Here is a 12,663-nt window from a genome sequence, read left to right on the forward strand (position 1 = left end):
AGCCCGCACACACCTCCCGAACCCCCGGGGACCTGGGGGCAGGGGTGGGGACTGACCCCCCGGCACGGGATGGTGCAGTTTTAAGGAGAGGGTGTCTTGCTGTGGAGCCCCTCCACGCACCCCCCGCCTTCCTGCGTCCTTTCCAACCTGGGAGGTTTTTTCTGGCAGTGCCTCGGACCCCTCCTGCGTGCCTGCAGCACGGCCTTGGCCAGGGCAGGAGGTGCTGGCATGGGATGGGACCATGGCGGGGGTCACCGGGAGGGCCAGGGGATATTCGGTGTCACCGACGGCACGGCTGTGCTATGGGGACATCACTGCCGTCAAATGGCACAAGGATGGTTGTGCTGGGATGGCTCTGAGCCTGCCCAGGCTTTGGTCTGTTCCTCGCTGCCCCAGGCTCATCCCAGGGTTTTGTGGGGCTTTTGGAAGCAGTGGAAAATTCAAACTCCCTTTTTTGGGAAGGCTGCATCAAAGGGAAGCCGTGGTGAGGCTCCCAAGGGATGTGGATACCCAGGGATGCAGATGTTAGACCGGACCATGGGAAGGAGAGCCGTAGCTTCTAAACATCCTCCTGCTCTACGGCCCTCGGTGCCAGGCACCTGCATTTCAGTCAGGGAAATGATCCCACATCTACGTGCACGCACACGCGCCCTGGGGGTGCGGGTCGCTGTAGGGACACTTTGGGCAGGACCCAAAGTAAAGCTGTGGGAGCAGCCTGGGTCTGTCCCCCCATGGCAGGCGGGGTGGCACAGCGGGACCGGGAGCGGAGCCAGCGCCGGGGCCGCATCAGGGACCGACGGGGACCCTTTGCGCTGCCCGTTGTACCGTTATGGTAATGTGAGTTTTAACTCATTCACACTCGGTGCATATATACATCCTGGAGCCATTAAGGTGTTTGTGTGCGTGGCAGCAGGTACCAGTGGAGTCGCTCTGTGTGGTGATGGGTTTTATATATCCTCAGGCCAGACACATGCACACACGGGACTTACGGACATATGCGTGTGAATGTATATATAACCTGTGCATGTGTTCCTGTGTGATGAGATTTATATTTTTGGCGTGTTGCTTTAGTACCAGTTAGTCTATGCACAGAGCGCTAAGGAAATCCTAAATTCCAGCACCGGTGTTGCTTTGCAGCCCCCTCAGCTCTCCGTATGTCTCTACATACGATGGATCCGTACCCCATCCCACCCTGAGATGTACCTTTGGCTGCAGAAGGCACCCAAAGGAAAGGGGTACCTACTGCTTTGCCGTGAGTTGGAGATGGCGCTGCGCATCCCGAGGAGTGTTGCTCAGGTTTCCCATTCCAGCGCCGGGGAGTGTGGAAGGGCCAGAGCTGCTGGTGCCAGCCCAGACCGGTCTCGTGCATGGGTTTTCTGACTCAGCCTTTAATTACATGGCCGCAGGCGGCTGCGTTGCCGGTCCCCAGCTCACTGGTGCACAGGGAAAGTCGTCCGCTTTGCTTCTTCCAGCTGCAGAGCTGCTCCGGGCAGCGGGGATGGGGTGAGCAGAGGGAGCTCGCGCAGGTCCCCCCATCGGCGGGGGCATTTTTGGGGAGCTGGGCAGGTCGGGAGCCTGCCCAAGCAGCTCGGTGGTGTGTCGGGGCTCAGTGAGGGAAGCAAATCCTGCCAAAACCAAACAGCTCCTCAACGTGCTGCTTTTTCCCAGAGGACAATGCCTTTGCGGAGCTCGTGTGGCGCCCCACGCGTCCTGGGATTTAGGCCACTTTTGGTCTGGTTAGTGAGTACAACTGGTACCGCCGGGGTCGGTGAACCCCAGGGCTGAGCCAGACCCTGGGGCAGCAGGGTGCGAGCCTGGCTGCTCACGCTAACCCTGTAGTGGCAGGCGGCCGCGGTCTCCTCCACAGACCAGCACTAGAAGAGAACGAGCGACTTTGTACTGGGTGTCACAACTGGGGGCACTGGGTCCCGCTGTGGGCACTGCCGGTTCCTCTCCACATCTGGCCCCTGCCCCTCCTGAACATCTTTCGCAGCCCCTTGCAGCCGTGGCTGCCCTTGCCCTGGTCCCAGTTTCCAGCGAGGTGGTCTCCTGGTCCCCTGTGATGGCAGCAAGGGACCCCCTCTTTGGTCCAGCATCACTCACGTAGAATCCAGAACAACTCCAGGAACAAAAGTGCTAGAACTACTTTTTTTAATGCCTCGCTAACTTACCATCTCTTTTGCATGGTTTTTTTTCTTGCCAAGTCCCACCAAGGAGATTTAGAGGCTCAGTTTCCTCCAGGTCCAAATCCCTTAAGTGGCTTTAGCCTCTAATTGGCTTAGGGATGCTCTGCACCTTTCCCGTCTTGCATCTGCAGTTGTAGGGGACTCTCCTCCAGCCCGGCGGTGCTTTCTGCCAGGTTAGGATCTGCCTTGAGCACACGGCGATGTGATGGCATGGGAATAGCAAGTGTGTTGGAGGAGGTACATCCCCCAAAGCCACCCAAAATTCTCTGTAGCCTCTTCCCCTGCCACCGCCCCGACCCGTCTCGCTCCAACCGTCACGTGCAGCTAGGTTACATCTGTCTCTCTTGTGTTTTGTTTTTCTTTTTAACAAGGTCAAGGTAGGAGGTTGAAGTTTAGTCTCCCGTCCATGCGGCGACTCAAAATCCAGCGGAAATCTCTGCCCACCAGTGAGTTTGATGGAGTAGCCATTGACTATGGAAAGGTAACCGTAGCCTTTGTCTGATATAAGCCCATGCCTCAGGCCAGGTCCCAGCGCTCTTCCTCCGCTCTCCCCATCCCGCTCTCCCTCGGCTGCTGTGGCTCGGGCCGTATCCAGCGGTAGGGGTTCCGGCGCTGGGTCAGCGCTGAGCGCTGGCCCCGGTGAGGGCTGGCGGTGAGCAGCAGTGCTTCGGTGGCGTGGGGTAGAGCTAGACGGGGCTGCTCTCCAGGGTCAGCCCGGCGCGGCACATGCCGTGGCTTGCAGGGGGAGCGGGAGATGTGCCGAGCCGGTGGGTACCGCTGCCAAAGCTGGGAGGAAGGTCTGGCTCCGTAGTGCAAGTTGTCCGGGATGGTGGAGCTCCAGGGCGTTGTCCCCACCTGGAGAAGGAGCCGTGCTGGTGACTGCAGGAGACTGGAGCAGGTCTGGTCTGAGCAGGGACTGGCAGGGGCTTGCAGGCAAACCTCGGAAGGGCACATTTCCCCACGTTTTCCTGGCAGGGGGCAGGCAGCACAGGCAGCTCTGGCTTAGTCCGTCAGCAAAGACTGTGCTTTCCGTGATGGAGGGTGATGCTGTCATTGCTGACATGATGAGATTGGAAAAATGTTGGTGGGACCTCTTTAGAGATTGCTGTTCTTGTTGGCTTCTTGACTCTCAAAAGTGCTCAAGGTACCTCCGGGCAAAGGCGTGTTGTTTTCTGAAATGCCGCAGCTCAAGGCACAGTGCTGTGGGCAGGAGGCTTTTGCTCTGCTAACGCGTCCCCAGGCACCAGGTTCTCACTGTGCTGGGTGTATCCAGACAGCCTGGATAAAGCTGCTCCCCAAAATTACAGATATGATGAGGCGAAAGGTGCCTGTCTTCTCAGAGGTTGTGCTTATGGCAAGTTGAAGACATCTGTAGCGTTATCAGATGCTCTGGGTGTGTTGCTCCTACAGACACCAGCACTCCTAAAGGCTCTGGGTACCCCCAGGTTGAAGCTGCACGGTGCACTGCCACGTTTCAGGTGTACACACACGGAAGATGTGCATTGAGGGCAACCTGATGACCTGGTGGAGCCTGGTCCAAGTTGGGGCAGCCCAGCAGATGCAGGGGCGGCCAGCAGCCAGCCCCTCCAGGCACCCCATCCTACAAGCTGCAGTAAGGTCCTTAAGGATGGTGAGAAGTGCCACGGTCTGCCTTGGGCACGCGCGCAAAATCCCAGTCCCTCCCGTGGGTATGACTGGCGTGGGCATAGACCCATAGATTTCTGCCCCAGAAGGTGGTTTCTTTGTGCACCCCACTGCAGAAGTCGTTAAAGGCTGGAAACTCTGTAGGTCTCCAGAGAAAAAGGTTTAGCAACGGCCGGGGGTACTGTAGAGAGGGAGAACCACATATGGCCCAATTTGCAAGCCCAGCAGCTCCCCCGGTGCTTCCTGGTGCAGAGCACGTCGTCTCCCAGAGACGCCAGCACAGGACCCCGGGCACCAACCCTCAGTGGTGGCCTGAGCTCCTGCAGCGGGTGAGGGAAGGGCAGGTCCAGCGGTGGGGCGTAGGGACACCTCGGAAAAGGCAGGTACTCCAGGCAAGCCTATCCCTAGGGTCTCCTCTTCTCTTCTCGCTCTGGCCTGCTTCCCAGCTGCGCAGCATCGCCTTGCAAACCGCCCCGCGGCCGCCCAGCCTTCGGTGGGAGCTGGTAGGAGGTAGGAGCTGCCAAGTCCCCGAGGACTCGGTCACCCCACCGCAAAGCAGGTCCTGGTCCCGGCTGGAGGTGACCTCAGGAACCGCAGTGCTTCCCAGCCCTCTGCCCCTCCTCTCACCCCCTCCCGGCTCCCCCTCCTTCCCCCCCAGCACGCGAGGACTCCTTCTAATAAAACGCTTTCTCCCGGCTGTCTTAAAGCCTGGTGGTGACTCCCTGATTTTGAGGGACTTGAAGACATCGCCCAAGGAGAACTGTGTGCAGTCAGAGACCGAATCCCTCCTGGAAAAGGAGCGGAGGCCGAGCCTGGAGGCCGACCCCACCCTACAACACTCGTCCCCGAAACAAGAGCCTCCCTTGCTGGGCCCACGAGGGTCGTACTCTGCGTGGGGTTTCTTTCGGTCTCGCCCCGGGGGCAGCTTCCACAGCCTCCGCAGGGTCTCCTCCTTGGACAACTTTGAGGCTGCGAGGTCTGAGTTCCAGAGAAAATTCAGGGAAAGGAGGGCAAACTCAGGTAGGGGAAAAACCCCGGAGTTGTCGGTCCTACTGCGGGAGCCACGGTCCTGGGCGATGGCCCCGGCACGTCTTGGGGGGGAGGTCTCTTACCCTGCACTGCTTTTCCCTCTGCAAACTGGAGATACGTTGGGGTCTTCTCCCCAAAACCCGCTGGTCTCCATGCGGTTCCCTGCGTAGGCAGGTCCTGCTGTTTGGGTAGAGCCATCCGTGCTGTTGCGTGTGAGATGTGAGACCGCGTGAGTTTGCGTTTGGCTGCTCCCCGTGAGGGGCATCCCGATGCCGTCCCACCTCCCCGGGAGGGAGGGAAGGGGTCTGCAGGCATGTGCAATGTGAGCTGTGTCCCATGCATTGGAGGTGGACGAGACACCGGCCAGGCCACTCTGTAGGGCTGGAGGAAACGTACCTCCACCACGGTGTTCACGTCCAGACCTCTTGCTATCGTGAGACAGATGATGACAAATATGATGGAGATCAGGCAAGAGAAGCCTCAGTAACTGGGGATGGAGAGAGATCAGTCTGCGGTGTCTGGGTTGAGAAAATGGGGTGGGGGATCATGATCCTCAAATAGTCACAGGTTATGGACCTTCAGGAGGGGACACAACGTAGAGAGAGAGGGAAGGGGAATGAGCAGGGAGTAGAAGGGTGGCAGCAGGATCGCTAGCGCTAACTGGGCACCTTCACGATGTCTTCAGATACTCAGACACTTCAGTCAATGTCAGAGTGCAAGGGACAGAAGGGGTAGAAAACTGAAAATAGAACCCTGCCTGTAGGAGATAGAAAGGTTGGGACACACTGGTTACGGTGCTTGGGGATGTTCCTGAAGCCCTGGGTGTGGGTACATGCTCCTTGCCGTGACTACACATTGCCACAAGCCTGACCATGAAGCAACCACCTCTGGGGCTTCCTCCCTGGTCCCGCGCTGGGGTGACCCAGAGAGGCAGGTCCCTGGGTCCCAAGGGAGAACTGCCAGGATCCAGCCCCACTACAGCTCTTCTTCAAGAGAAAGCTCTGACCTCCCTACCTGGAGCCTGGGGGTGGAGGATACATCTGAGTGGGGATATCATCCAGCTCCTGGCTCAGTTTGGTGGCCAAAACCAAGGCAGCAGCTCAGGAGCTCTGTTGGTCAGGCTGAAGCATGCAAGGGTGGAAGAGACCCACCTCCTCCTTCACCTGTTTTCATGCCAGTTTTGGCATCCCTCCCTGGTGGGTCTCATTGGGGCTGGCCCCCAACCCACCACAGTCTTCAGGGGTAGCAAAGGATATTGGATGCCTCTGTGTTTTGGCAGTTGGTAAAGCAGCCCCCTCTCAGGCATCTCAGGTTGGGTATCCCATGTCTGAGTCACCCAGAAGAAGCCAAGCCTTTATGGCCAGGCAGATATTGGTATCTTCTGGTGGCACCTTGTGGTGGTCCCCAGCTCCTGGATGTCCTACCCTCAGGTCAGGGCTCTGTGGATTGGTTCCTGCTCACACTGCCCTTCTCAATGCTCCTCTCCATCCTTTTTCAGAGGCTTCACATGTCAAACCCAACCCTCCGAACTCCACCTCAGACTCGGACCTCATGAAGTACCGGACCATCAGCCAGATACCCCAGTTCACACTCAACTTCGTGGAGTTCAACCTGGAGAAGCACCGCTCAGGCTCCACCACGGAGATTGAGATAATTGCTCCCCACAAGGTGATGGAGCGCACCCAGAACGTCACCGAGAAGGTCACACAGGTACGTGGGCGGTGAGATGCCACCGCGGCAGTGATGGGGTGGTGGTGTTGCTGCTGGGATACAGTCACAGCCATTCCCGTGGGTTTTGGAGGAGAGGAGCAGAGAGGGCAGTGATACCTGGAGTGTCCATCCCAGGAAATGCCAGCATCCTTGTGTTTGATTTTTATCTTTTCCTCTGAGTGGTTGAAATGCTTGGGTTTTTTCCCCTAAATCAGTATTTCTGGTATTTTGTGGCCAGGGGAACACCGGCATGAACTGCTCATGGTGTGATGGTGGCCTTGAAGGGGACACAAGCGTGTGCTGTTTGTGTGTGCATGTGGCTTCGTTCGTGGAGGAGGCTCTGGCCACCGTTTCCTGCCCCCAATGCCGGGGGTGGACCCCCGGGGCACGGCTCTGCCGGGGACCCCACACCAGGAGCACGGGTGGCCACGCCGAGGGCCACAGGATCCCCTGGGAGACAGCAGGTGGCACTGCACTGTCACCAACACGGGTGGCCCTGCCCTGCCACTGCCGGGGACACTTGTGGTGGTGCACCGTAACCGCGGGGGACACGCGTGGCACTGTACTGTCACCGTGGGGGACACATGGACATCAGTGCGTGTGAAAGGTGCTGCTGTATCCCGCTGTCCCAGGTCGGGAGCTCTTACAAGTGGGGAAACTGAGGCACGGGCGAGCCGTGATGTACAAAACCCATCTAAGGACACCATTGCCAGCAGCAGCCCCGGGCCAATTTAATGAAAATGCAGCCAGCTGACCCCAGAAAGCCCCCCAGACTCGACAGTTCGCTCCATCAGAGCGCGGTGCTCTGCGGGATTTTCCTCCCATCTCGTGCCGGCAAATCTTCAGCCTCGCAGCCTCTGTGCCTGGTGGATGGGGTCCCCGCTTCCCTCAGCATGGGCAGTTTTTAGGCTTGTCGTCCCCCTGGCTTGTCCCCTTCATCCCAAAACCCACTTAGTCCCTCTGATCTGCAGGTGACCACAGTGACCCGGGATCAGCCCCCGAATGCCCCAGCAGGACAGTGAGAGCCTCCATGCTCCCGTCCCCGTCCCGGGGGACACCCGTACGCCAGGGACCACTGCTGCACGCTGGGGTGACGCTGGCACGGTGGCACCAGCCACTTGATGTGGGGTGATGAGCTGGTTGTGGGGTGACGGGATCGGAGCTGATGGGTGGTGGCTGCAGGGCCCCGCGGTGCAGCTGTGCGGCACCCACAAACATGGATCTTCCCTTCGCTTTAAATCTCCAGGTGGGATGGGATCGGAGGGAGGATGGGACAGGATGGGATGGGATGGACCTCTTCTCCCCCCGCATCTCCCCATGGCCTGGGGGGATCCTGGCGACCTGCCCGTCCTCACCCCGACTTTCCCGTGCCTCCCACCAAGCCATGGCTCCCCGCTCCTGGCCGCTAAATAATTCACGGGTGAGGCAGAGACAGCGGCGAGACACCGCGAGCAGCATCTAAAAATACCGGCTGGCAGGCAGGGTGAGGCAGACACGGGCTGGTCCGGGTGGTCCGGCCCCGCAGCGAGCAGGCAGGGAGGGCAGGTCACAAGTGCAATGAATGTGCTGGGCTCAGCCGCCAGGATGGGGTCCTCTCTCCCGGGTGGCACCTCTGCCAGTCCCCCCAGCTGCCCCGTAGACAGGTGGTGGTGGAGCTGGGCAGGAGGGTGCTGGACACAGGGATGGGGGGGGCTGACTTGTGTCAGCATACGTGCCGGGAGGGACACTGGCTCAGTGCCTGCCTGCAGCCAGCACCGTGGGCCTGATCCTGCCCAGCCCCTTGTGCTTGAGGGTCTCCTGGTGGCTCTGGCATGGCCCCCCTCCCCAGCTCGGTGTCCCCCTCCCCATCCCCGCTGGGCCCCGTGGGGCACAAGTGACAGCCTGGGTTAGCTGGGGCCGTGGCAGCCTCCCCCCTCCGTCACCCACAGCCCACACGCACCCTGCTCCCTCCTCCCTCCCTCCTCCTCCCTCCTGCGGCTGCCTTGCTCCCTTGCTCATCGCCCGGCACCCAGCACCCTGCTGCCGGCACCCAGCACCCCGCACCATGAGCCTGCGGCTGCAGCTAAAGCCGGTAAGTGCAGGGAGAAGGGGCACCCAGTAGGATCACCACGGGGTGCGCCCAGCATTGCCACCCATGGAGACTCCCGGGGCCACCCAGGCCACCCAAGGGTGCCACCCGCAGCCCTCCCCATCCCCGAGGGGCAGAGAGAGACAAGGCTGCAGCTGCTCCCTGGCTCCGTGTTGGTTTGGATGCTCTTTTGGGGAATTTCTTTCCCTTTTCTGCCTCAAATCTTTGGGGTTGTGGTTTTTTATTGATTCCTGCCCAGAAAACAAAGGGGCTTGACCTGCTCTTGCTTCTGCTGAGCCAGGTGCCAGGAGCAGGGACGAGGGGCAGGGCAGGGGTCCCAGCATGGGGAGCAGCGACTGGGGGCCCAAATTCAGGACTGGCCCCACAGAGCTGCCTCTGGCCGGGCAGGACAGGAGGATTCGGCTGCTGAGGGTGGGAGCGTTGCTGGTTTTCCCAGGCATAGGATGTAGGAGCCCATCTCGGGTCTGCTGGACACATCTGAGCTTTGGGACAAAGCATTTTACCGGCATCGCCTTGTCCCCTTCCCCGCCGTCCCCACGGGAGCCGGTCCCCAAGCCCAGCCAGCGCCTCATTCCCCTCCGCAACGATTGCGTTTGGGTCACTTTTTCCAATCCCTCCCCTCTCCGTCTGCCAGCGACGTCGGCGGCTCCCGCTGCCCCATTGGTGCTCTCGTCCCCACGGGGGCCCCAGCATCGATCAGGTTTGATTAATCCACGCTGGGCTCCTGAATGCCCTTCGCAGCCGCGTCTCCCACCCGCCTGGCCGAGTGCATGCGTGCCTGCGTGGGCGATGCCATGGCCCCGGTGCTGCGCCCTCCGTGCCGGTCGCTGCCTGGGCGTGCGGTGTTGGGGGCCTCCATGGTGGACACCCGGACTTCGAGGGTCAGCTGCCGCCTGGGGCGCCGGGCAAGCTGCAGGCAGGTAGGAGCCGGGTGCACCCCCAGGGCGCAGGGACCCACCGATGTCCCGGGGCTGCAGGACGTGGGAGCGGCTGCTTTTGGTGGGATGGGGCTGTGGGGCTGGATCTGCTCTGGGTTGCAGCACCAGGAGCCCTTGGGAAGCCCTTGGACCCTTGAACAGGACGGGTGTCAGTGCAGGAAGGATCAGGCCCTTCTTCCAGATCTGTTGCCAGAATGGTGGTGGTGCCCATCACCGTGGCCTCAGGGCATGTGGAGCCTCCTCTCTCCTCTCTTTCGCAGCCCGGCAAAAAGCACCCTTTTGGCTGGGGGCTTGGTGCCAGGAACACCCGGGGGACAACGGAGCGGCAGGGGCAGCAGGGGGGATCCGGCTGCCCCCAGCTCCAAATGAGCCCCTTCATGCCACCATCTCTCAGCACCAGAGCAGGACAGTCCCAGCCTTCCCGGTCCCCAGCACCTTCATTGTGTCCCCAGGGTGGCTTCAGAGCCCATCAGGAGCCGGCGTTGGTCCTGGAGGGGGGAGCTGGGACAGGCCTGGGACCGGTGGGGACTCACTGGTGCCGTGTGAGCGTGTCCCCATGAGGCAGACAGACCTGGGGACACAGGACAATGTGGGAGGGTGCCTGCGCTCATGAGGTGGTGTTTGCACATTGGTGGCCACGGGGCACCCCCTCCCTGGGGATGCTCAGATGGGAAATGGGCATTGCCCAAGGCCAGGCCTGGCTGTGAGTGGCCCAGGCTGTCCTCTCTGCGTGGAGGACAACTGTGCCAGAGGGACATCAAGGGGAAGGTCCCTGCTGGGGCCAAGAAAGGCACTGTGCAAAGCTTGCAAGATGCTTAACGTGCCATCACCTTCAGAGCCAGGCCATGGGACAGCCGTGGGACTGCATCCCCAGGCTCGCTGTCCCCAGAGCCCTGTGCCAGGGACACCCAGCAGCTCCTGGGCTGGTGGCACAGAGCTGGTGGCACAAGGAGGCATGGCAGGTGGCACTTTCCTCCCTGTTGGTGTGGTAGGGTCTGAAAGGCATAAAGCAGGTAAACACTTGAAAGGGTGCTCTGGCCATTAGAGATGGACGAGGAGCTGGGCAGACCTTGGTGTCAGCCATAGTGCGCAACTCACCTTGTGGCCTCCTGGACAAACACGCATGAAGGCGACAAAGGTGGAAAGGGTATAGGAAACCCACTGCGTGCTCCTCACTGCTCCACCAGCACGTGGGAGCCCCTTGCCTGGCTCCTGGCCTTATCCAACCTCTCTCCTGGTCTCCTGTCCTTCTCACACCCATCTCCTGGCAGGTGCTGTCCCTGGGCGCTGACGTCCTTCCCGAGTATAAGCTACAGGCACCGCGCATCCACCGATGGACCATCCTGCACTACAGTCCCTTCAAGGCCGTGTGGGACTGGCTCATCCTTCTGCTGGTCATCTACACAGCTGTCTTCACCCCCTACTCGGCTGCCTTCCTGCTCAATGAGGAGCAAGTGGAGGAGAAGCACTGGGACTGCAGCTACTCCTGTGACCCACTCAACATCATTGACCTCATTGTGGACATCATGTTCATTGTGGACATTGTCATCAACTTCCGTACCACCTATGTCAACATCAACGACGAGGTCGTGAGCCACCCTGGCAAGATCGCCATCCACTACTTCAAGGGATGGTTCCTCATCGACATGGTCGCCGCCATCCCCTTTGACCTGCTAATCTTCCGCTCTGGCTCTGATGAGGTACGGGCAGGGCCTGGAGGTCCATCAGGACAGGAGGGGACTCATGGATGGATGGGGAGAGATATATGGGAGAGAAAGAGAGGGATATGGATGGCTTGATGTAAACAGTGGATGGCTAGATCTTCAAGAAGAGGGGTGATTAGTCAGAGGGATGGACAAGGATGTCATGACAGGTTTTTATTAAGCAGCTGAGACCTAGGATTTTATTTAGTAGGGTCAGACAGCCACCCAGACCCTACTGTAAGTGCTAAGATAGTGTCTAACTGGACCCACTCCCCTTGCTGGGGCAGACTCAGCAGAGCTGGGAGCTCAGTTTAGGGACTGGTCCCATATGGCAGCGAGGCCAAATTTGGGGTCACATTGCCAGCCAGACTCAAAATGTTGGCAGTGGGATGGCCTCCGTGGTTACTGCGCTACCTGGAGGCTCCACCTTGGCTGAGAGCCTGTGGGATGGGGTGAAAGGCAGCTGTTTTGGGAGCAACAGTTGGCAAGGTGAGAACCCATCAGTAAACATGGGGTTGGCCTTGGCTGCTCTTGCTTGCTCACCTGTAATCCCAGAGCTTGTTGCCTTTATGGTCAGCAGAGGAAGACTGCCCTTTCTGTAGCATGATTCATCTAACCTGTTTCCGATGTCACCTACAGAACAAGGTGATTCATGCTCTAGAAATGCATTTTTATCCTTCAAAGGGAGCATGGCTACGCTGGAGACATGCCTTTGGCCAATTTTATCCCCTGCTTGTCCCTGAGGCTTCTCACCTCTCCCCTGCAGACCACCACCCTCATTGGCCTCCTGAAGACTGCCCGATTGCTGCGCCTGGTCCGCGTGGCCCGCAAGCTGGACCGCTACTCTGAGTATGGAGCAGCTGTGCTCTTCCTGCTCATGTGCACCTTCGCCCTCATCGCCCACTGGCTGGCCTGCATCTGGTACGCCATCGGCAATGTGGAGCGGCCCTACATGGAGCACAAGATCGGCTGGCTGGACAACCTGGGTGACCAGATCGGCAAGCGCTACAATGACAGCGACCTCTCCTCTGGCCCATCCATCAAGGATAAATACGTCACTGCCCTCTACTTCACCTTCAGCAGCCTCACCAGCGTGGGGTTTGGCAATGTCTCACCCAACACCAACTCCGAGAAGATCTTCTCCATCTGTGTCATGCTCATTGGCTGTGAGTGCCTGTGTGTGTCCCGCTGTACTGCTTTGGAGGTTGGAGGGGCTGCTCTGGGGAGAAACAGGGAGAGCACGTGGGATTTTAAGAGAGCATCTCCCTCCACCTATGCCTCTTCTGCACAGACAAATGGATGGAGTGATAGATAGAAATATAGGTTTCAGAAACCCGCTGGTTTCAGATCCATGGTAGATATGG

At 59.6% G+C, this 12,663-nt stretch overlaps 1 protein-coding gene across 3 annotated transcripts in view; it reads left to right on the forward strand.

Moving 5' to 3' along the window:
- KCNH6 (potassium voltage-gated channel subfamily H member 6) overlaps positions 1-12,663 on the forward strand; it is a 33,455-nt gene that overhangs the window by 11,987 nt on the left and 8,805 nt on the right. For 2 of the 3 annotated variants that reach the window (XM_054801173.1, XM_054801175.1), the window contains 3 exons: positions 6,358-6,569; positions 10,868-11,296; positions 12,066-12,465. In XM_054801173.1, the coding sequence (XP_054657148.1) occupies positions 6,358-6,569; positions 10,868-11,296; positions 12,066-12,465 (1,041 nt within the window). Of the gene's footprint in view, positions 1-2,557; positions 2,668-4,537; positions 4,851-6,357; positions 6,570-10,867; positions 11,297-12,065; positions 12,466-12,663 lie in introns of all 3 variants that reach the window. The other variant, XM_054801172.1, reaches the window with a different exon arrangement.

Source organism: Grus americana, chromosome 22 (assembly GCF_028858705.1).
Source record: "Grus americana isolate bGruAme1 chromosome 22, bGruAme1.mat, whole genome shotgun sequence".
Classification (NCBI taxonomy): Eukaryota; Metazoa; Chordata; class Aves; order Gruiformes; family Gruidae; genus Grus; species Grus americana.